This window comes from Vigna umbellata, chromosome 3 (assembly GCF_029865625.1).
Source record: "Vigna umbellata cultivar VRB3 chromosome 3, Vumbellata_1.0, whole genome shotgun sequence".
Classification (NCBI taxonomy): domain Eukaryota; kingdom Viridiplantae; phylum Streptophyta; class Magnoliopsida; order Fabales; family Fabaceae; genus Vigna; species Vigna umbellata.
Genome location: NC_142167.1, coordinates 45,191,249 through 45,213,066, shown reverse-complemented (window position 1 = coordinate 45,213,066; position 21,818 = coordinate 45,191,249). Strand labels below are relative to the sequence as shown.

General features: G+C 37.9%; 1 protein-coding gene and 2 long non-coding RNA genes across 3 annotated transcripts; 2 read left to right on the top strand and 1 right to left on the bottom strand.

The window, feature by feature from the left end:
- Window positions 1-811: 811 nt before the first annotated feature.
- Window positions 812-1,760, bottom strand: LOC148202655 (uncharacterized). Its single transcript, XR_015785176.1, has 2 exons — window positions 1,340-1,760; window positions 812-1,216 (listed from the first exon to the last, which is right to left on the bottom strand). It is a non-coding gene; the product is annotated as an uncharacterized LOC148202655 (long non-coding RNA).
- A 116-nt stretch (window positions 1,761-1,876) lies between these two features.
- LOC124845677 (pentatricopeptide repeat-containing protein At1g80270, mitochondrial-like) lies at window positions 1,877-6,457 on the top strand. The gene is made up of 3 exons (XM_088110549.1): window positions 1,877-2,031; window positions 2,271-2,799; window positions 5,047-6,457. Exons 1-3 carry the CDS (start codon window positions 1,997-1,999, stop codon window positions 6,289-6,291), a joined length of 1,809 nt encoding a protein of 602 aa, XP_087966675.1. The 5' UTR covers window positions 1,877-1,996; the 3' UTR covers window positions 6,292-6,457.
- A 508-nt stretch (window positions 6,458-6,965) lies between these two features.
- On the top strand, window positions 6,966-9,301 carry LOC148202654 (uncharacterized). Its single transcript, XR_015784690.1, has 3 exons — window positions 6,966-7,313; window positions 7,418-7,510; window positions 9,057-9,301. It is a non-coding gene; the product is annotated as an uncharacterized LOC148202654 (long non-coding RNA).
- The last annotated feature ends 12,517 nt before the right edge of the window (window positions 9,302-21,818 follow it).

The window sequence follows — 21,818 nt, the reverse complement described above, 5'->3', positions numbered from 1 at the left end:
GCATTGGAGTTTGCATGATGACCGCAGTGAAAGGGAGCAGACTGGAGGGCCGATCGGTTCGTAAGGGGGATGGTTCCCTTCTTCCCCGATCGTTCGGGTCAGTATGCCGAGATGGCTGCTGAGTACGACTTCCAGCGTTATCATTGTGTCGGTTGTTACCCCGATCGGCTGTAGACTCCGAGTGCTGCGCGGACTGTTCGGCACGACCGCGCTCTGCTCTCAACATTGCAATTTCTTCTGCGTGCCTTCGTTGCATCTCTTGTTGTGCGTGCGTCTGTGCTTGTATGGTTCTGGCTTGTGCCTGTATTTGCGCCTGCATCTGCGCTATCAAATCTCTGGTCTGTTGTTCTTCTTCCATGCTCCTCGTGGTCACCATTTGGGTTTGCCGCTCGGCCCCACGGTGGGCGCCAAAATGTTTCGGTGGATACTTTTAGGGACCGAGAGACTAACCTGCTGACGCGTCTGGGCCGCTCGCTCGCTTCCAAACTCCTCCTGTTGGCCAATCGGTGTTGGCGCAAACCGATCGGTCTCCTTCTTGACGAGGGGGATGTACCTGCAAAAGGTACTCCGACGCTCAAGTTAGGCGTGTGATTTGTAGAGCCTCGGCTCTTGGTTGAATATTTAGTGAATGATGCGTAAGTGAAACGTACCTGGCTTTTGGCCCTGGCTTTGTATTTATAATTTACCTCATGGATCCTGAGCTGATATAAGCCCAATAAAATATAAACAGAATAAGATATAAACAGATTACCTAAATATCCGGTTGGTTGTTTGTAACCGCTCGGTTAATATTTCATACTATACACAAAACATTAATAAATTCGATAGGACTTGAGTTCCAAACTTGATTTATTGGTACAATTCAGAGAAAAATTAAATAAATTAAATAATAAGCCAAGTGAACAAACAAAGCCAATATCCTGGGATCAGTGACTGACTAATAAATTTAAACAAGTTAACAACAACATGGTAACACTGACTGCCTCATGGTTGTTTTGAGGATGAAGAAGCAATATCCTTTTTCCTTTTTTTGAAGCGGGAGTATTGCCGAATCTTTCGCAGAGAAACAGAACGAGTGCAACAAGAGAGACAACACCACATGAAAGATATAGGCCCCAAAAGCTAATCAAGTGAAGCTGATAAGGCTTGGAGTTGCTTGTCCTTTCTTCAGGACAACCCATTTTACAGAACCACCTCTCCTGTATCCTATGACGACCTTGAGAAAGAAAAAGAAAACAGAAACTATTAGACTTTGGAGTAAGTTGTTTCATTACGATTTTTCTTAAACAGGGTTAAGAGGCTGAACTTGAAAAACAACAAAATAACATGGATTTTCAACCCCTCTTTTTCGTCCACCGAACAGTCCACACTCCTGCGATGCTCCGACGGCACTCCGGCACAGGGACAGAAGGAGGTGGGACGAAGCGAGACCTTGAACGCGCCCCTACTTCGCTGGGCCGGACGAAACACGATTCCGTCTTCGCTTCGTTGGCCAACGTCGGAGCTGCGGCGGCCGTGAATCGGTAACGGCCGTGAACCGATATCGGCGACCGTGAATCGATACCCTTCAACGTTGTCCAGCGGGCACTCCGGCAAGCACTCCGTCGGACCACTCTCTCTCGAACTCCCTTTCTCCAACTCTCTCGGCCTCTCTCTCTAGGTCACAGTCTCCCTCTCAACCTTCGCGCTTCTCTCTCAACAATTCTTCCAAAATCAATTTCAAATTTGAAACGCAGATCTTGAAAACCCTGCACACCCCCTTTCCACGTCAGATTTCATTTTCATTTTGATTTTCCACGTGGACCAATCCCATTTAGACACCTGTCCCGTGTCTAAATGTTGTCCAAAGAGGTTGTTCAAGTATCATTTTCCAAAAGAGAAAGGGTGTGGAGGGTTTAGGCAGAGTTGCCGAGGTGACATAAAAAGAGAGGGTTTTCTAACTAGGGTTTAAGCCTCATTCCATTTCTCAGGCTTCCTCTTTCACTCTGTTCTTATCATGTGGTCACTCCGTCGAGCTTCACTTCGTCTCAGGTAACCAACCAACTCACTTTCTTTCGTTCAGACACAGATTCTCCAAAAACCAACTCTCCTTTCTTCTCCACCATCTTATGATTAATGTTTAATACAATTGCACACTGTCTGATTGTATCAATTTCTGTGAACTAGGGTTCTCATTGCGATTAGGCTAATGATTCTCCCAAACTGTCGATTTTATTTGTATTTTTTATCTGCTTCTGATTAGTTTATGCTTGTTTTTTTTATTGTGGTAGGAACCAAAGGCTTGATGCGGGAGCTACCCGTGCTCCTTGTGTCAATTTAGTGCCTACCACTTGTTTTGAAAATGAGCGTGGTATACACCAGTCTCGTGACATCTCCTACGGTAGATTTCTGTCAGCTGATATGTTTCGCTCCACGGACCTTGCTTCCCTGAATTTTGCTGTTGACTGGCGCGGGATTTCCTCGCAAGCCGGTGCTAGCAGCACGAAAGAAGATGATGGTGAGCTGGAGGGTGAGAGTAATGATGAATCTGACGCGGACTTGTCTGATGGGGATGAGGAGAGTGAAAAACTACATGATGAGCTGGAGTTATCTGATGATGAGACTGGTCCAACCAAGAAACAATCACCAGGTAGACAGACTCAATCGGAACTATTCAAGGAAATTGTAAAAGCTCATGGTTTGTCGATTGATTCTGCTCTCGATAAGTGGGTCGAACAAGGGAAAGAACTAGGTCGGAAGGAGATCATGTTGGCTGTGCGCAATCTTCGGAGGCGTAAAATGTATGGGAGGGCTCTCCAGGTAAATTAGTGAAGCTTTTATATGCCATCAATTTATCCAGTTAAACGTTTCGAATATTTTTCTTACAAATTTAGGTTGCCGTTGGCGTTTCAAGTTTATTGCTTGACATTTTCCACCCATTCTGCTTATCTTTCCCAGTTTGTACCCTTGTGTTGTGACAAATTGCAAATCTTTTTCTTACATCCCTATGTTTTCTGCTACCAACCCTTTTCTGATATTTCCAGACGGACTTTATAAATATTTTTAATTTTGAATAGTTCTTTAAAGAACCTACACATGTTGTGAACACAAAGTAGATACCAAGCTCAATATCAAGTTTTAGTGTATTATGGTACTGAATGCTGGAGGAAGAGTTGGGGTGTTATAAATCAGTACGTTGATAGGACTGTGAAGTCTTGCAAGAAAGCATAGGATATGGACAGTTAGGACACGATTAGATATTACTGTAACACTCATCAATGAAAAAATGATAGAGGTGATTTAAATGTCTAAAGGTCTTTGAATATCGTGGTGGAAGTATTTCTGGGAATTTAATTTTAATTGAACGCAGTGCTATCATCTGATCTTGCAGTCAATCTCATGTGCACACCCAGTATCTATATATGTTAAATATTACATATCCTGTTAATTAGTAACCTTGTGGCATTAGCCAGCATTGTCCATAAATTACTGTTGTAGATCTATAATCTCATTATGGAAATCATCCCGACGATCTCCCATGCTGCTACTGCATTTTTTTTGTAAGTTCCTGTTAACTACGATAGGCATCCTCTTCATCCTGCTTACGCACATTATCTACTGCATACAGTATTGAAACCAGGAAAACACCATAAACGTAGGTCACCAATCTTTTTTTGGGCTGTGAATCTTAACAACTTAAATCTTATCTTACAAGGTGCATCTATTGCTTCATGGGGAAGTACAGGTGGGTCAAATCGTAGTTGAATCATGGCTCAAGCTGCCACACACTTAATTAGAGAGCATTTCATTCTAACTACTATAACATTTGGCTTTGTAGTAAGTACTCAATTCAATAATAGGTATCAAAATCAAGGTCACAAGGTCGATTCTTAGTGGGACAATTGTTTTAGAGCGATAGTTGCAATATTTTGTGGCGTATTCATGGTGGGTGAATATGTGGCATAATCATAACATTTTAGTTTTGAAGTTCTGTACGATGATGTTTAAACTGAGAATAATTATTTGGAAAATCACCCTAGGATTCCTTCTAGTATTTAAAACGAGTTTGAGATCTTGAGAGAAACCAAATACTTATGGGTTTTGTGGAAAAGTAATACTCAATACTTTCTGAATCATAACCAAGTTACAATTCCAAGCAGTTTCAATAATTTGAGGAAACCTTGTTCAAAATTGTAAATCAGATTAAGTGCATTTACCCTCAGCGAAAATTAATATCAGGCAAAAACTAAAGCAATAAAGTCTCCATTTATTCTAAAACAGATCTCATAGATACAGCAACCAAATTTGGAGCAACTAACTAGACACCTCGTACAGAAAAGCCGAAATTTCCAGCAAGTATTCCAAAACCAGAATTCAATTAATCAAAAGGTGTGTACAGAAACCCAAAATGGAATGATGGACTGTGCTAAAACAGGTTGCGAGCATGGAATGTGTCTACAGATAGGTTTTGTCAAGATTTGGAATGGGAAAAGAGTCTTATTTGCAACTGTAGGATTCAAACTTGTCTGAAACACATATGCCGACATCAATAGCTACTACATATGGATTATTAAATCTGAAACACTAACCATTTCCAGCAGAATAACGTTAGAAAAGGGATGTTAGTCTACAAGGCCTAATATTTCCATACAATCAGCAGGAGGATTCTTTTTCTCAAAACTCACATTAGTGGATAATAGTTTGAAAAACTCATTTCATCTTATATAGTTTAGATATTGATGAAACTATTCAGATAAAAGTATTATTGGCATGGATTCATTGGTTACTTATAACTACGATTAGGACTGGGTAGTAGTTGTGTTTTGCCTGGCATATTGATGAGTTGCAAATGTTTTTAGTGGCACATTTTTTCCTTCAGTTGATATTAAATAGGCAATGTTTTGCACGGAGTGTTTTGTTCCATCAATGTGTTCTTTGTTGTGGTAATAACTATGGTATCTGTTTAATTTACGAATTGACGTTGATATTGTATAATAACCTTTTTTAAGTTTCTGGTTTTTCAATATAATGCTTTATGCTTTAATGTTTTCTTTATTGGAGCTGTAGCTCTTTCAGTGGTTAGAGTCGAACAAGAAGCTTGAATTTGGTGAGAGAGATTATGTTTCTAAACTCGATTTGATTGCCAAGTTACGTGGCCTCCAAAAGGCAGAGAAATACATTGAGAGTGTTCCAGAATCTTTTAGAGGTGAGCTATTATACCGAACGCTGCTGGCTAACTGTGCTGGTCAGAACAATATGATGGCAGCTGAGAGAATATTCAACAAAATGAAGGACTTGGATTTTCCACTTACAACATTTACTTGTAACCAGATGCTACTTTTGTACAATAAGTTGGACAAGAAGAAAATAGCTGATGTGTTACTACTGATGGAAAAAGAGAATGTCAAACCTTGTATCTTTACTTACAGAATCTTATTAGACGTGAAGGGCCAGTCTAATGATATTGCTGGAATGGAGCAAGTATTGGAGACAATGAAGGTGGAAGGGATTGAGCCAGACATCCAAATTCAGGCACTCTTGGCTAAACATTACACCTCAGCTGGGCTTAGTGAAAAGGCTGAAACTGTACTGAAGGAGATAGAAGGTGAAAACTTGAAAGAAAATCGGTGGCAATGTGCAACATTAATTCGTCTTTATGCAAATCTGAGAAAGGCCGATGAAGTGGAGAGAATTTGGAAAGTTTGTGAATCAAAGGCTGGGATTGATGACTGCCTTGCTGCAGTTGAAGCTTGGGGAAAGTTAAAGAAAATTGATGAAGCTGAATCAATTTTTGAGAGGGCGTCAAAGAAATGGAAACTTAATTCCAAGAACTACTCAGTTCTTCTGATGGTTTATGCAAATAATAATATGCTAAAGAAGGGTAAGGATCTTGTTAAGCGAATGGCAGATAGCGGGACCAATATAGGCCCTTTGACCTGGAATGCACTTGTGAAACTGTATATCCAAGCAGGTGAAGTTGAAAAGGCAGACTCTATATTGCTGAAGGCAATCCATCGGTATAATGTGCAACCAATGTTTAGCACTTATATGGCTGTTTTATGGCAGTATGCAAAAAGGGGTGACGTCCACAAATCGGAGAAGATTTTTCAGGCAATGAGAAATTCTGGTTATACATCTCGAATAAGTCAGTTCGAAGCTCTGATACAGGCGTATATAAACGCCAAGGTTCCAGCTTATGGTATTAGAGAGAGGATGAAAGCTGATAACATATTTCCCAACAAATTAGTGGCTAACCGGTTGGTTCAAGTTGACGCATTTAAGAAAAATGCACTTTCCGATTTACTTGATTGAGAAAATTGGTACATTCAGTATTCTGACAGTTGTTTCTACTCTTTCAATGCAACTATTATATTGTTAGTTAGTTGAATTGCAGATTGCACAATCCAAGTTTGAATGTTTTGTCTTATACTGCTATCAGCCAGCATATATTAATACTTAGGTCCTGGTTTTATGATTCTATATCGTCCATTGGTTGTGAAGCTTTCTTTTTTAATTAGACGCTACAATCTTTTTACACATAGGATAGCATGACAGTAGGTAAATGCTTTTCGTAATAGCATTTATAGTATCTAGTCGAAACCAAAAAAATGTTTAATATTAGCATATTCAAACTTGGATATTTTTCGGCCAAGAAATTTTAGTCAGTTGTTATAAGCTTTCTGCTATCATATACGATTCATTTTGGTGAATTTTATGTAGTGCAATCATGACTTTAAATAGTCAAATAATGTGAAACAACACTTAACAAAATTATTAGAGAAAGAGAAAAACATTAAACTGCCTGTGAATACGTCTCCGGTTAACACATTAATTTTAAAATTACCTGTATAATATACTGTGCACTATATTTGCATAGCACACTTTTTATTTTAGTTTAGAATTTGGTTTTTCAGTTTGTTGGTGTAAGACCCTAGAAAATTAACTCTGCAAAACCTCTATCAAATCAAATTAATGCATTTAAAAACCCCTCTGCAGTGCATTAAAAACGCACCCAAACACTCTGATCACGTCTGCCATGTGTCGAGAATGGAATGTTCTGAAATCAGTAATGGAAGACAAGTGTCAGCAAGAGAACGGACGGACGTTGATTTTTAAACAAAACTGACTTTCTGAAAACAGCGTCACTCTCTGCATGCACTCATCTTCTCCAAAAATCTGATCTTTCGAATTCTCCACCTTCTCTCTAGAAAACTTCCACCTTCTCTCTACTGTAACTCACCACTCTCTTCTCCGATTCTTATTCAGAAACCGTAGGAGCATCCTCTGAGTTGAGAGCTTCAATCTGAACCGAATAGATCCAGGTTCTGAAACCGGTAAGTCTCTCAACTCTAGACGTTCGTTTCTGAGTTACATGCGAACCCCGATTCAGCTGCATGCAAGGGTATAAACTAAGTTCTGTGCGTTTTCTTTTGGTTAGTTTAGTTGGAGAACTTAAGAAGAACGTTGAGGGTAGAAAACCATAGTTGGACGAGTCAAAATCACACTCTTAAGACGTTCACTACTGATCCAGGTAAGGGAAGCTTATTTGATTTAGTTCATATTTTTTTTTTGTGGTTGTGTGAATGATCGCTGTTGATTGAACGAATACGATGTATGTTGGTTGACCTGTATGATAATGTTTGATAGTTATGAATGTGGATATGAATTATTACTTTGAAGTATGAATGAATAATGTGAATTCTGAAGTATGAAAAATGATATTTGATATGAATTTATAAAGTATGAACTGAGATGTTAAATATGGAATTTTGATAATATTGACTATGATAAGAAATACCCTATATGATTATGTACGTACGTTACTGGACGGTCTTTAACCGTTCGGTTTTCCATTGAAAATGATTTGTTAAGGAATTCTTTCATTCGGAAAGAATTCTAGTTGAGGACGAACGCCTCTTGTATTATTGCTACGTTTGAGTGCTCGACCGAATGTAGATGCCCTGAGTGTTAAGTGAGGAGTTGAGAAGCTTGAAAATACACATTCGGACACTTAGTCTTTCCTGAAAATGTAACTTTATTCTCTCGTATTATATATAAATTTCTATTTCTATCATTAATTCGAATCAGTGATGGGTCTCGACCCAAAACGTTCGTTATGAGTGGCGCTCGGTCTTATACCGAACGCTCGTCCTTGTCTTCAATTACCAAACGGATGTAAATAGCGTTCGTCCAAATTTCAGTAAGTTCGTGTACCACGTTCGGTCATAGACTGGTAGTCGGTCTCTATAATATAATTATTCTCGTTATAGTTCTGAAAGCGTCGTGAGTTGGTTTTATCCACTGAATCCGGCCTAGAGCCCTACACTTAAATTATTCTGAGTATTGATTTAATCTTCCGAGAGTCATTTCATTCAACTGATTCTAATGGTAAATGACGTTCGTCAAATGTGATGCGTATTTGTAGTCAAATTCATTCGGTTAGGAAATGAAGGTTATAGTTCTCTTTTCTCACGTTCGTCCTCGTTCTGAAGAGGACTGAGCGTTCGTTATTTTATGAACTTGGATTGGAAGACGAAAATGACAATAAAGTGAAATATTATAAATGATGAGCAGTATATGAGATGAATAAGTGATGGTGGATTTCGAACGAGCGTTCCAAGGAGGAACGTCTCTATGATTTGAATATGGAAAATTGTATAGTATGACTATGGTAAAGCTACTGATGGCAGTTCATCCTGATGTTCTGTGAGTGCTCGTCCTCACGTAGAGGAGGGTAGGTCATGTGTGGGAACGGCAGGAGGTCCTAGTCTTTAGGAGTACTTTGGACTGATAGGGCTAACCTCGGGTGGCAACTGTTGAGTGTTTCCCAGTTACTACATCACCCGGGTGCATGAACGCCTGTAGATACATAGATTCATACAGTCCGGACGGTTTGTCTTATGAGATTCTTGGATGATAATATGTGATGAGAAATTCTTGTAATGTTGGTATGTTGATTTGTATGATTGACGCATGAATTAAATTATATAAGCTTACCCTGTGTTCTTTCCTTGTGTTGTTTCGTATCTGTACGTCCGTCCTGTCAATGCAATGATCATCCGTGTGGATGTGAGCAGAAGGAGATACTCTGTTGGAAGAAGTGGTGGAAGAAGAGAATCTGGTGGACGTCGAAGTGGAAGCCGAGACTTAGATCGTCCAGTAGAGTTAGGCGTTCTTAGAATTTTATGACGTTCGGTTATTGGTTTTGTAAAACCGTTCGTCTTGAACCTTTGTTACTTCTGTATTAACTTTTTAACTCTGTATTTAAATGTCGTTCGGCTTTTGATAGCTGACTTTATTATAAGACTGCACTGTTTAATTATGTAATGTGATTAATTCTAATTTATGATTATTACTATATTTTGGGATCTTACAGTTGGGAATCGAACTTTGACTTTTTTTTAGTGTTAACCAAAAGGTTTAATCCTTTACTACATCCCTATTTATGTACGAATGTCTCAATTGGGTCCTCGTTTTTTAAAGTGTATCAAAATGGTCCTTAATTTTGAAATTTGATATCAATTGAGTCCTTTCCGTTAAGTTGGCTGGACGACGTTAAAAAAATTGATGAGTGGGATGCTGAGATGACGAAAGAACGCTCGTCCAACACCGAACGAACGTTCGTCCACCAACGAACGAACGCTCGGCGACCACTGAACGAATGGTGGTCCAGTGTGAAACGAACGGTCATCCAGCGGTAAGAGGTCGTCGAGCGTTCGTTCGTTGGTGGACGAGCGTTCGTTCGTCATCTCAGCATCCCACTCATCAATTTTTTTAACGCCGTCCAGCCAACTTAACGGAAAGGACTCAATTGATATGAATTTTCAAAATTAAGGACCATTTTGATACACTTTAAAAAACGAGAACCCAATTGAGACATTCGTACATAAATAGGGATGTAGTAAAGGATTAAACCTAACCAAAATATCAATTATAATTTGGTTTTTGAGAATCGAATTCTTTGATTTTTTATTTTTATCTTTATTTTGAATTTTATTAAAATAAAAAAAGGAGAAATAAGGAAATTATAAGTTTTCTTACGGAGAAGATATGTATTTATATGTTTGAATTTTTTTTTCATGTTTTTTAACTTCGTATAGTTTTCAATTTATTTAAATTGTTAATTTTCAAAATTTAATTTAGGCTTAATTACCTACTTAGTCCCCATGTTCGGAGGTAATTTGCTGTTTAGTACCCGGTTTTAAAAATGTAGGCATTTGATACCTATGTTTTGAAATTTGTATCAATTGAATCCTACCCACTTAACGCCGTTATAAATCTAACGTTTTTCTGACTGTGTATGTGATTTGTGGACGAGCGTTTGTGGACGAGCGACGAGGACGATCGTCCAGCGAAGAGGACGCTCGTCCAGCGAGGCAGAAGAGGACGCTCGTCCAGCGAAGCGAACGCCCAGTCAGGCAGAAGAGGACGCTCGTCCAGCGAAGCGAACGCCCAGTCAGGCAGAAGAGGACGCTCGTCCAACGAAGCGAACGCTCGTCCATAACCGCTCGTCCACAAATCACATACACAGTCAGAAAAAACGTTAGATTTATAACGACGTTAAGTGGGTAGGATTCAATTGATACAAATTTCAAAACATAGGTATCAAATGCCTACATTTTTAAAACCGGGTACTAAACAGCAAATTACCTCCGAACATGGGGACTAAGTAGGTAATTAAGCCTTTAATTTATTAAATGTTAGAAGTTGAAAATAAAAACTAGTAAAGAAAAATTGTGTAAATATTTATATATTTGTAATTTTTTTTGTTTAATTTCATTTTCTTTGTGTCAATACGTGTAATTGGTTAAATTGAATAAACAAATTTTGTATTCAGTTATATGTTCTTAATTTCATTAATTCAATAACTCAAATTAAAAACAATTATATATATATATATATATATATATATATATATATATATATATATATATATATATATATATATATATATAAACATATCATTTCACAAAATCATATAATAAATAATTCGAAAAAAAATTATTTCAAAAGTATAATTTAACAAATTTTAAACATATAAAAACATATCTTCCCGTTACAAAAAAATTATAATTTCTTTATTTTTTCTTCTATCTAAATATGGAACACAGTAATATGTGTTAAGCTGGGAATAAAACATAATTTCTCTCGCTTTCTCCTGGGCTCTGTTCTTATGATGTGGACCCTCCGACGAGCTTCTCTTTGTCTCAGGTAACCAACCAACTCACTCTCTTTCATTCAGACACAGATTCTCCAAATTACATTCAACACCAACTCTCCTTTCGTCTCCACCATCTTATGATTAAAGTTTAATCCTTCTGCGCACTGCCTGATTGTATCAATTTTTGTGAACTAGGTTTCTTAGTGCCTTTAGGCTAATGATTCTACCGAACTGTTGCTTTTATTTTTGTTTTTGCATCACAATCTGATTAGTTTATGCTTTTTTTTTACTGTGGTAGGAGCCAAAGGCTTAATGCGGGAGTACCCGTGCTCCTTGTGTCAATTTAGTGCCTACCACTTGTCTTGAAAACGAGCGTGGTATACACCAATATCTTGACATCTCCTACGGTAGGTTTCTGTTAGCTGATGTGTTTTGCTCCACGGACATTGCTTCCCTGAATGTTGCTGTGGACTGGCGCGGGCTTTCTGTTAGGAATAGAAGGAAAACCAAGGGTTTGCACCTAGCGTCACAGCCGAACGGTATGAGTGTCGTATGCGACTGGAGAACGAACGTCCCTAGCCGAACACTACGAACACACAGTACTGCAACGTAGATGACCGAACGACCCAGCAAGGACACGAACAACACCGATCGGTTTAAGACCTTTACACCGAACGATCAAGGAGATGAACAAAGAAAGAAAGAGTAAAACTCAAACGCACAGAAAATGTATTATTCACACTGATCTAAAAAAGGATGCTTTACAAGAACAGAGGTTCAGTATTTATAAAATGAAAAACAACTGGACAGTTAATCAATAACTGTCCTGACCAACTAACTACCAAACTTGGCTTAATTCCCCAACTCCCCTCTAAGCCGAGCACTTAGCGGGGAAGCAACCATTCTTTCCAGCCTATCCCGTGCATCACGTTGAGACAACCGAACGGTTTTGACCGATCGATGTGTGAGCGAACGGTGTGATCTTGTCAGTCACGTGACGAAGGCGGACGCCAACTTGTGTGAGCTGTGCAGACAAGGCCGAACGGTTCGAAAGAGCGACTGAGTGACATGACCGACCGGTTTGAGTGTGGTTACCATTTTGACGCTCTTGTGTGACGTCGGTTGAATGAATGCTGAGGTCGGGTGTGGCTGAATGACTTGACCGAACGGTGTTCGTAATGTCTTGGTTCTCCCATGACTCCCTGACTGAAAGACGTGACCGAACGGTGTTCTCCATGTCTCGTTTCACCAGTGACACCAACTCCCCATGCTTTTTTGGTAGCATTCACTTCAACGATTTCCTCCTTCCACACAGACTTCTTCAAGGCCTCGGTTTGACCGATCGGTTCTACGCATGCAAACATATCTTCATCCTCTGTTTGACCGATCGAGTTTGTGCATGCAAGCATAGCTACATGCACCAAACCTTCCTCGTCACCAGTCCGTGTATCAGTAATGATCTCGCCAGATTCTTCACTCATTGCATACTTCACTAGGTTGATCTGAAAAGTTTTATCCTTCGAGATCTTGCTCCTCAAGATCAGGTTCTTCTTTTTGTCAAACACTTCAACCTAATTGAAATCTCCCAAAAAGGTACGAACACAAACCTGATCACAATAAGAAAAATAATTTTCGAAAATTTCGCCCCAACACATCTAACCCCACCTTTAAGAAGAAAGGAAATTGCTTCGTATGTGGGAAGCCGGGCCATCATGCACCGCAATGCAGGCGCAGAGTAAGAAACGACAATCCTCCTAAGGCTAATATAGTCGAAGGAGATGACATTATTGCTGCGGTCGTTTCTCAATTAAATCTAATGACAAATGTGAGCAAGTGGGTGGTAGACTCTGGCGCTACCAGGTATATATGTGCAAACAGAAGTGCCTTTACCTCTTACACTAGTGTAGGGGATGGGGAAGAACATGTCTACCTCGATGATTCCAGGACCACTCCTGTTTTGGGAAAAGGGAAAGTTCTTCTCAAACTCACATCTGGAAAGACTCTGGCCTTGAGTGATGTGCTACATGTGCCATCAATCAGAGTTAATTTAATCTCTGTAGCACTATTGGGAAAAGTGGGGGTTAAAGTGTCATTCGAGTCTGACAAGATTGTAATGACAAAAAATAATGTTTTTATGGGGAAGGAATATTGTGATCAAGGTCTCTTTGTACTTAACATTTATGAAAATATTAATGAATCATCTTCTTCTGCTTATATTATTGACTCATATGATATATGGCATGCTAGATTAGGACATTTGAATTCTTCCTATGTTATGAAATTACAACGACTAGGATTAATTAATATGCATGATAAACAGAGTAGTAAGTGTGATATATGTGTAGAATCTAAAATAACAAAGAAAACATGTTTCTCTGTAGAACGCCAAACTGAATTGTTAGGGTTAATTCATACTGATTTAGTTGATTTGAAACAAACAATGTCTAGAGGAGGTAAAAATTATTTTGTGACCTTTATAGATGATTATTCTATATACACCAAAGTTTACTTAATCAAACATAAAGATGAAGCCTTTGATGTGTTTCTTACCTATAAAGCAGAAGTAGAAAATCAATTAAATAAGAAAATTAAGAGGATTAGATCAGATAGAGGTGGTGAGTATGTGTTATTTAATGACTATTGTGTTAAAGAAGGTATCATCCATGAGGTAACTCCACCATATTCACCTGAGTCTAATGGAGTAGCTGACAAAAAGAATATAACTCTTAAGGAGATGATGAATGCTATGCTTATTAGTTCTAGTGCACCTGATAACCTTTGGGGAGAAGCCTTGCTTACTGCGTGTTTTTTACAAAATAGAATACCTCATAAGAAAACTGGTAAAACTTTGTATGAGCTCTGGAAAGGTTATCAACCTAACCTTAAATATTCAAGAGTGTGGGGGCGCCTAGCTAAGGTGATGTTACCCGATCCTAAGAAAAGGAAAATAGGCTCTAAAACCTCTGATTGTATGTTCTTAGGCTATGCTGAACATAGTGCTGCCTATAGGTTTCTAGTTCTTAAAAGTGATACACTTGAAAGAAATTCTATAATGGAGACAAAAAATGCTGAGTTTTTTGAATATGTTTTTCCTTTAAAGGTTAGTGAGACGTCTCAACCTATAGAAAATAATAATAATAGTGATGCCTTGTGTGAGGAATTAAGAAGAAGTAAAAGACAAAGGAAGGAAACTTCATTTGGTAATGATTTCTATACCTATCTAGTTGATAATGATCCAAGTAACTTTGTAGAAGCCATCTTGATGCAAAACAGTGGGATAAAGCCATTAAGACTGAAATTGAATCAATTCAGAAAAATAATACTTGGACCTTAGTAGATTTGCCTAAAGGAGAAAAACCCATTGGTTGTAAGTGGATCTTTAAGAAAAAGTATCATCCTGATGGATCTATAGAGAAGTATAAGGCAAGATTAGTAGCAAAAGGTTTTACTCAAAAACCCAACATAGATTACTTTGATACTTTTACCCCTGTGACTAGGATTTCCTCTATTTGAGTGTTGTTAGCCTTAGAAGCAATCCATAAGCTAGTGATACACCAAATGGATGTTAAAACTGCCTTTCTGAATGGTGATTTAGAGGAGGAATGTGTGTACTCTAGATAATGTATTGCTATGTGATGGTTTTTCACCTAATGATGCTGATAAATGTGTGTACTCTAAATTTGAAAATGGTGATTGTGTCATTATATGTTTGTATGTGGATGACATGTTAATTTTTGGTACATGCACTGAGATTGTTACTAGAACTAAATTATTTCTAGGATCGAACTTTGAAATGAAAGACATGGGTGAAGCCAATGTAATTTTAGGTGTTAAAATCATAAGGAAGAGAGATAGTATATTACTATCCCAAGAACAATACATTTAGAAACTTCTTAAGAAGTTTGGGTATTATGATTTCAAACCCGTGAGTACCCCTTATGATGCTAACTCTAAATTAATGAAAAATAGAGGAGAATCATTATCTCAGCCTCAATATGCCCAGATAATTGGGAGCTTACTATACTTGATGAGTTTTTCTAGACCTGATATTGCTTATGCAGTAGGTAGACTGAGTAGGTACACTCAATGTCCAAATCAAGAACATTGGGATGCACTTTCCAGGCTTATGAGATACTTGAGAGGTTCAATGGATTATGCCATTGAATATAGTGGATTTCCCGCTGTACTAGAAGGGTATAGTGATGCTAACTGGATCTCTGATTCAGATGAGACAAAATCCACTAGTGGTTATGTATTCACTCTTGGGGGTGGTGCGATTACATGGAGATCAGCCAGACAAACTATTATTGCAAGATCAATATGGAATCTGAGTTTGTCGCTCTTGAGATGGCTGGTAGTGAGGCTGAGTGGTTGAAAAACTTCTTAGCAAACATTCCACTAGGAATGAAACCAACCCCATCAGTGTCAATACACTATGATTGTCAATCGGCAATAGCTATAGCTAAAAACAAGAATTACAATGGAAAGAATAGACATATTCAATTGAGACATAATTTGGTGAAGCAGCTGCTAAAGAGTGGAACTATTTCCATTGACTATGTGAAGTTAGAACGGAATCTAGCAGATCCTTTGACAAAACCCTTGGGAAGAAATATGATCTTAGAAACATTTAGGGGAATGGGACTTAAGCCACTAGCAAATAAACAAGTGATGGTAACCCAACCTTTGTGATTAGAGATCCCATGAATAAGGTTCATATGGGTAAAAACAAGTCATTTGTTAGTTCTGATAGCACTAATTTGATTTCAAATCAAATATGTCCATTTCTATGGTGTGTGTGTGAAAGTGCTAGAGACTGCATAATTGAGAGGTTAAACTTTGTAACTAAACAAAGTTTTTAATGATCTTCATATCCCTTACGGGTAGTGTATGACTTGCAGCATACACTTTATGAAATCACCTATATGAGTGTCAAGTGGGGCCGCTTGCATGACATCTTGGCATGATCTCTAAAGCACTCATGAATACCGGGCACGCGCATGGCCTAGTAAGCTCATCACAGCGATAACAGCAAGGATTGTGGGGATGTACTGTGATTGATAAGCCTCTAACACACTCAAGTATCTTTGGTTCATATAGCTTGCTATACCAACTATACTGTGTGTTAAGTTTTTCTTTCTAGGACTGGTTCATATAGCTTGTTATACCAGCTCTGATGCTTACATCGTATAAAACCCATGATTTTTCTTCTTTCTTTCTTTCAATCATTGTTTCTTATCTTTTGCAATATGTGGGGGATTGTTATTATTTATTAATAAAATATTGCAAAGATATGTGCCATCACTTGCGGAGGAAGTTGAGATTGGACCGCAAGTCTTTGCCTTAGAGATATTTTCCTATATGCTCGCAGCCAACGTCACTTTTGGTGTGCAACGTTCATGTTTGTTTCCAACGTTGCTTTTCTCTCTCCACAACCACCGATTTTGTGCTTTAATTTTAAGGTTTGGTGCCACTTTTTACGTAAAGTACTCCTCAAGCTAAGGAGGGTTAGTTCCATCATAGGCTCTATAAATAGAGCTTTTCTTTCATTCAGAAGATATGATCAGAATCATTCTTCTCTCTTTCTCGTTTCTCCTAGTTTCATTCTCTCTCTCTTTTCCTAAAAATATTCTGGGTTTATTTATTCTCTTTCTAATAGATCCTTGCTAGTTTTGAGATCCTCTGAAATTCTGAGAAGTTCCTATTGTATCCTGGGAGGCTTGTGCAATACACCGCGGATAAGTCTTTAAGGACAGTGATCTACACGCGTCAGGAAGTATTTTGTTCGTGATCTTTATTCTTTATTGTCAGCTTCTACAACAATATGTCCTCGAAAGGTTATGAATCTAGAATCTGTAACATTCATAAAGGCAACACATAATCCTTTTAGTGTACAAACTGTTTTTTCTATTTACAATCACACACTATAATTTTTTTCATTACTTTTCCATTTTCTATTCAGCACTCTCTCTCTTCCAATATATGCTATCATGATGGATGATAGCCATGCACACCGAACAAAGTTTTTATTCATCATGTGTCGGAGAACAGGGCCTGTTCTTTTGAGTGGATTTGAGGGAATAAATTTGAGGGGATTTGAGAGGATTTGAAGATAATTTTTTTTATCGTTTTTTTGAGCGAATTTGGAGGTAAATGAGAGTGAATTTGAAAATATTTTTTTTTAATTTGTCACGTCAATACAATTCTATACTAATTCTCACAAATTTTATTTTCAAATTAACTCTCATTTACCTCCAAATTCGCTCAAAAAAATAATTAAAAAAATTATGTTCAAATCCTCTCAAATCCCCTGAAATCCACTGTCTCAAATCCACTCAAAAGAACAGGGCCTAACAGATGCTCAAACAATTAGTCGCATTAATGGTAGCTAGTAGCAGAACTTATTAAAAGCATATATTAGAGCTCATACATGGGTCAAATTCTTCCAACGGACAAAAGGAAAAAAATACATTCAATTATTGGTGCTTTGCTTTTATCCTAACCTATGTTTGACTATGTCTTGAAGCTTCCCTTTATTATATACCCCGCAACATAACTTCAAATACAAAAAAAAATGTAAAAATTAAGTTACAATATAAATTGGCAACTCAGAGGCGAAAGAAATGATATTCTAAAAACCCATATACATAGCTGGACCCATATACTCCCTTTCGTTGTGGACTGTAGCACTGTACACATTTCGACGTGTTTTACTGTATCATTTTATTGTAATATCTATTCATAAAATTATTTTTTATTTTAAAAAAAATCTAGTGTGACATCCCAAATATACAGTCATAAACTATATAATAGAATAATCACATTTAATAATAATTCAGTACAGAAAGAATGCACAAAGACGAACGTCCTTACATAAGAGTTACAAAATTTAAGCCGAACATAAGTAGTACCTGACCGAACGGTCGAACATAACAAAAGAAAAGGATAAGGTGGTCGAACGACCACTCTATCAAACACTCATACCACTAGCCGAACGTCCTACTGTTCGGTCTTCACCTCAACTTCTACCAAATTCTCTTCTTCCAGCGCATCTTCCAGCCGCTCGTCTCCTTCTGCTCACATCCACACGGATGATCATTGCAACGACAGGACGAACGTACAAAACGAGACAACACAAGGAAAACGCAGGGTAAGCTTATGTAATTTAATTCATGCATCAACATACAAATTCTTGTAAACAATTCAACACACAAGAACACATTTCAACGTACGTATTACACCAAGCCTATCACTAGACTGACCGTCCGGACTGTATGAATTTCGTGTACCTACGACGTTCGCGCACCCGGGTGATATAGTAACTGGCATCTCATCAGCTGCCACCCGAGGTTAGTCCGTTCCGTCCAAAGTACCCCTAAGGACTAGGACCTCCTGCCGTTCCCACGCATGACGTACCCCCTCTACGTGAGGACGAGTACTCACGGAACATCAGGATCGAATCGCCAGCTAAGCATGACCACGTTCATACTTTACAATTCCAATAGTCATCCAATAGTCGTTCTTCCCCGGAATGCTCGTTCAAAAGTCACAACGTTCTTTTCATCTCATATACTCTTCATCATTTATTATTCATCATTCCATATTCATTTTCATCATTAATAGGAAGACCATCAAATACCGAACGTTCTGTCCCCACTAAGAACGAGGACGAACACTGTGGACGGGACCAAGATGACGCCCGTTCCAGATCAGAGTACGAACGACAGAGTTACGATTAGTTTTGGGAATAACCGAGTAACATCATATTCCATAGGACGAACGTTATTTACTACATAAATCATTTGAATGAACTGACTCTCGTGAATTCAAACCAGTACTCAGAGAATAATTTAAGTGTGGAGGCTCTAGGCCGAATACATCGAATGTAGACACCTCAAGACGTTAATGAACCATATTTAGAATAGTTCTAATACCGAAATCCACTGCCAGTCAATGACTGAACGTGGTAAAGGAAAGTTCTTCTGAAGTTGGACGTACGCTATTTCATTAAGACTAATTTTACAAGAATGAGTACGAGCGCTCAGTATAAGACCGAGCACCACTTTGAGCGAGCACTAGGTGTAAGACCGAGTACTTATCTGTACGAGCGCTAGGTGTAAGACCGAGCACTATTTAACTTATAACAACAGACTTGATAAATATACTAAAGGACTGTCGAAGTAGTGTTTACGAACGGCGAAAGTATACTATAACATATATATATAAAAGAATGGAGCTTATCAAGGGATACCCAGATACGACTGTGCTTGGCCGAACGCTCAAGCATAGTATTTTAACACGAGGACGCTTGTCCTCAACTAGGGTTCTATCCAAATGAAAGAATCCCATTTTAACTATGTTCACCAGGAAAACCGAACGGTCAAGGACCGTTCAACAACGAACGTACATTATCATTGGGAAGGTTCATATTCAATTTCATTTACATTCCAGTTTATTTCTCATCATACAACTTCCTAGTTCCATTCGTTCCTATCAACATCAACTTCCACATTTCATACAATCCATATCATGTAAATTCATATATTTCATTCCCACTCATTAATCAACGAACGTTCATGCAATTCAATCACATCAAACATCATGCATTATACTCATTCAGTCAAATAACGAATGTTCATACAAAACACAACATACGAATTAAATCAAATAAGCTTCCCTTACCTCTAAAATTGACCGAGCGTTCCCATACGCAGAAACAACTTCCCCACAACAGGTCCTCCTACCGTCAACGCTCATTAAACCAAACTACACAAGTGATACCCGACACTATCAGATCCCCTCATCCCAAGAGTGGTGATCAACGTACGAACTCAAAACTGGGTTTGCATGCTTGGAAAACGAACGACAGAAGAAAGGAAGGACTTACCAGCCCAGCTTCACAAACCGAACGGTTTATCTGGAAGCTCTTGACGCCGTGAGTCCTTCTATGGTACCGGAATCGTGATCGGAGGAGATGAAATGGTTGTGTTCTTAGAGAGAAGGTTAAGAAAACGTAGAGAGAAGGAGGAGAGAAAGAATTCTCAGAAACGTCAAAGGAGTGTGCATGCAGAGAGAGAGGAACGTTTTTCTGAGAATGCATGTTTTGCTTCCAGCGTCGAACGAACGTCCTCTCCTCGGCAGACACGTGCTTTCCACTACTGATTCCCGACTCCCCTCGGCATAACACTTGGCGTCCGTTGTCGAAGTGTTGCGCTCTCCGAGTGACACGTGAACTCCACTACGCACGTCATTTTCGAGGTCTGACATCTAGCATCTTAATTACAACTATTTTCAAATGTCTTATTATCTTTCCCACAACAAAAATTTTCGCTCTTAAAAATTAACTATTTTAACAAAAAGAGATACGGATATTTTACGTGCCTATCATTTTTATAGAGTTAAGTTACTTTTAATTTTGGTTTAGGTTGTTTTTAGTCGAAAAAAGCTTCATTGGTATGGAATTGTATATAACTAATAGCATTTTTGTGGCAATTTATTGGGTTATTGCAGCTAATTACCTGAAAAAGCAATCATGGAAGAAAATGCGGAGTAAGGCAGGAGCTTGGCCATTGTCGTTCTTGAAGACCTTCTTGAGATGGTTTCTGACAATGGTTTCAAGTTTGGGACAGGTTTTGGAATAGAAAGAATACGAGAGTCCCTTTACTAGTGGGAGTTTGGCTTCTGTTTGGGAGGCATGTATCTGTGCAGTGAACAAAATGGAAGAATTGAAGAACAAACAGTGCAAAGGATAAGCACAAGACTAGCCATCTCGGATGATCTAAGTGTGATTTGAGAGTTCCAACCTGTGACTCATCTATAGAAGGAGGGTGGCCATGGAGGTAGAAATTTTTTAGAAAAATATTCTATTTAATCTGAATAAGAACATATAATGTACCCTCAAAAGATCATAATACTTACTAAAACTACTATATTAAGAGATATTAAATGTAAGAATCACTGCTATTCTTTTCATATTTTATTGAATTTCTTTTATAAAAGTTTGTAAAAAACTGAATTTGTGAAGTCCTATAAAATATAACGTTAGAATAATTAACTAATTTGTTTTTTAATAAGAAAAAGGGACATAAAGTTTACTAGTCATAATTAGTAATTTTAAATTTGAATTCTTGAATTGATAACCATGTAAGATTAAAATAAAAAAAACTTTATGTATTATTGTTGTATTAAATGAAGTGGTCCACTGTTCTCATAGCTTTTCGCCAAAAGCTCGTCTCATGGTTGGTGGAAGATGCTCCTCTCTACAACTTAGAAATGCTCCTTTTCATGTTAAATCATGATAAACTTTCATGTATTTTGTGAATAAATACTTTTTTTCTATTCTCATTTTCTTGTTTAATGAGACTAAACTACGCAAATCGACAAGATTAAAATAGTAATTAATTTAGTAAATGAAATCTGTCTTCCTTAAAAACAGAAAATTTATCTTACTTTTTTAACTTAATTATATTTATAATTACTACTTTTCTTTTCCTAAATTTTTGTCAGTGTAATCGTTCGTTGGTTAAATTAGAAATTTAGTCCAAAAATACTTAATACAAGATGCATTATGGATTAAATCTTATACTACAAAGAAGCACCAAATATCGTATTACTTTTATAAATAAGAATGAAGAAAATATTAAAATAATCATCATTATTTAGTATTTTAAAGTCTTAA

Excerpts from the sequence above, each read along its gene's own strand:
- LOC124845677 (XM_088110549.1), top strand. The coding sequence starts at position 1,997 with ATGTGGTCACTCCGTCGAGCTTCACTTCGTCTCAG. Across the intron at positions 2,032-2,270 it reads CGAGCTTCACTTCGTCTCAG|GAACCAAAGGCTTGATGCGG; the intron begins GTAACCAACCAA and ends TTATTGTGGTAG. Across the intron at positions 2,800-5,046 it reads TGTATGGGAGGGCTCTCCAG|CTCTTTCAGTGGTTAGAGTC; the intron begins GTAAATTAGTGA and ends TTGGAGCTGTAG.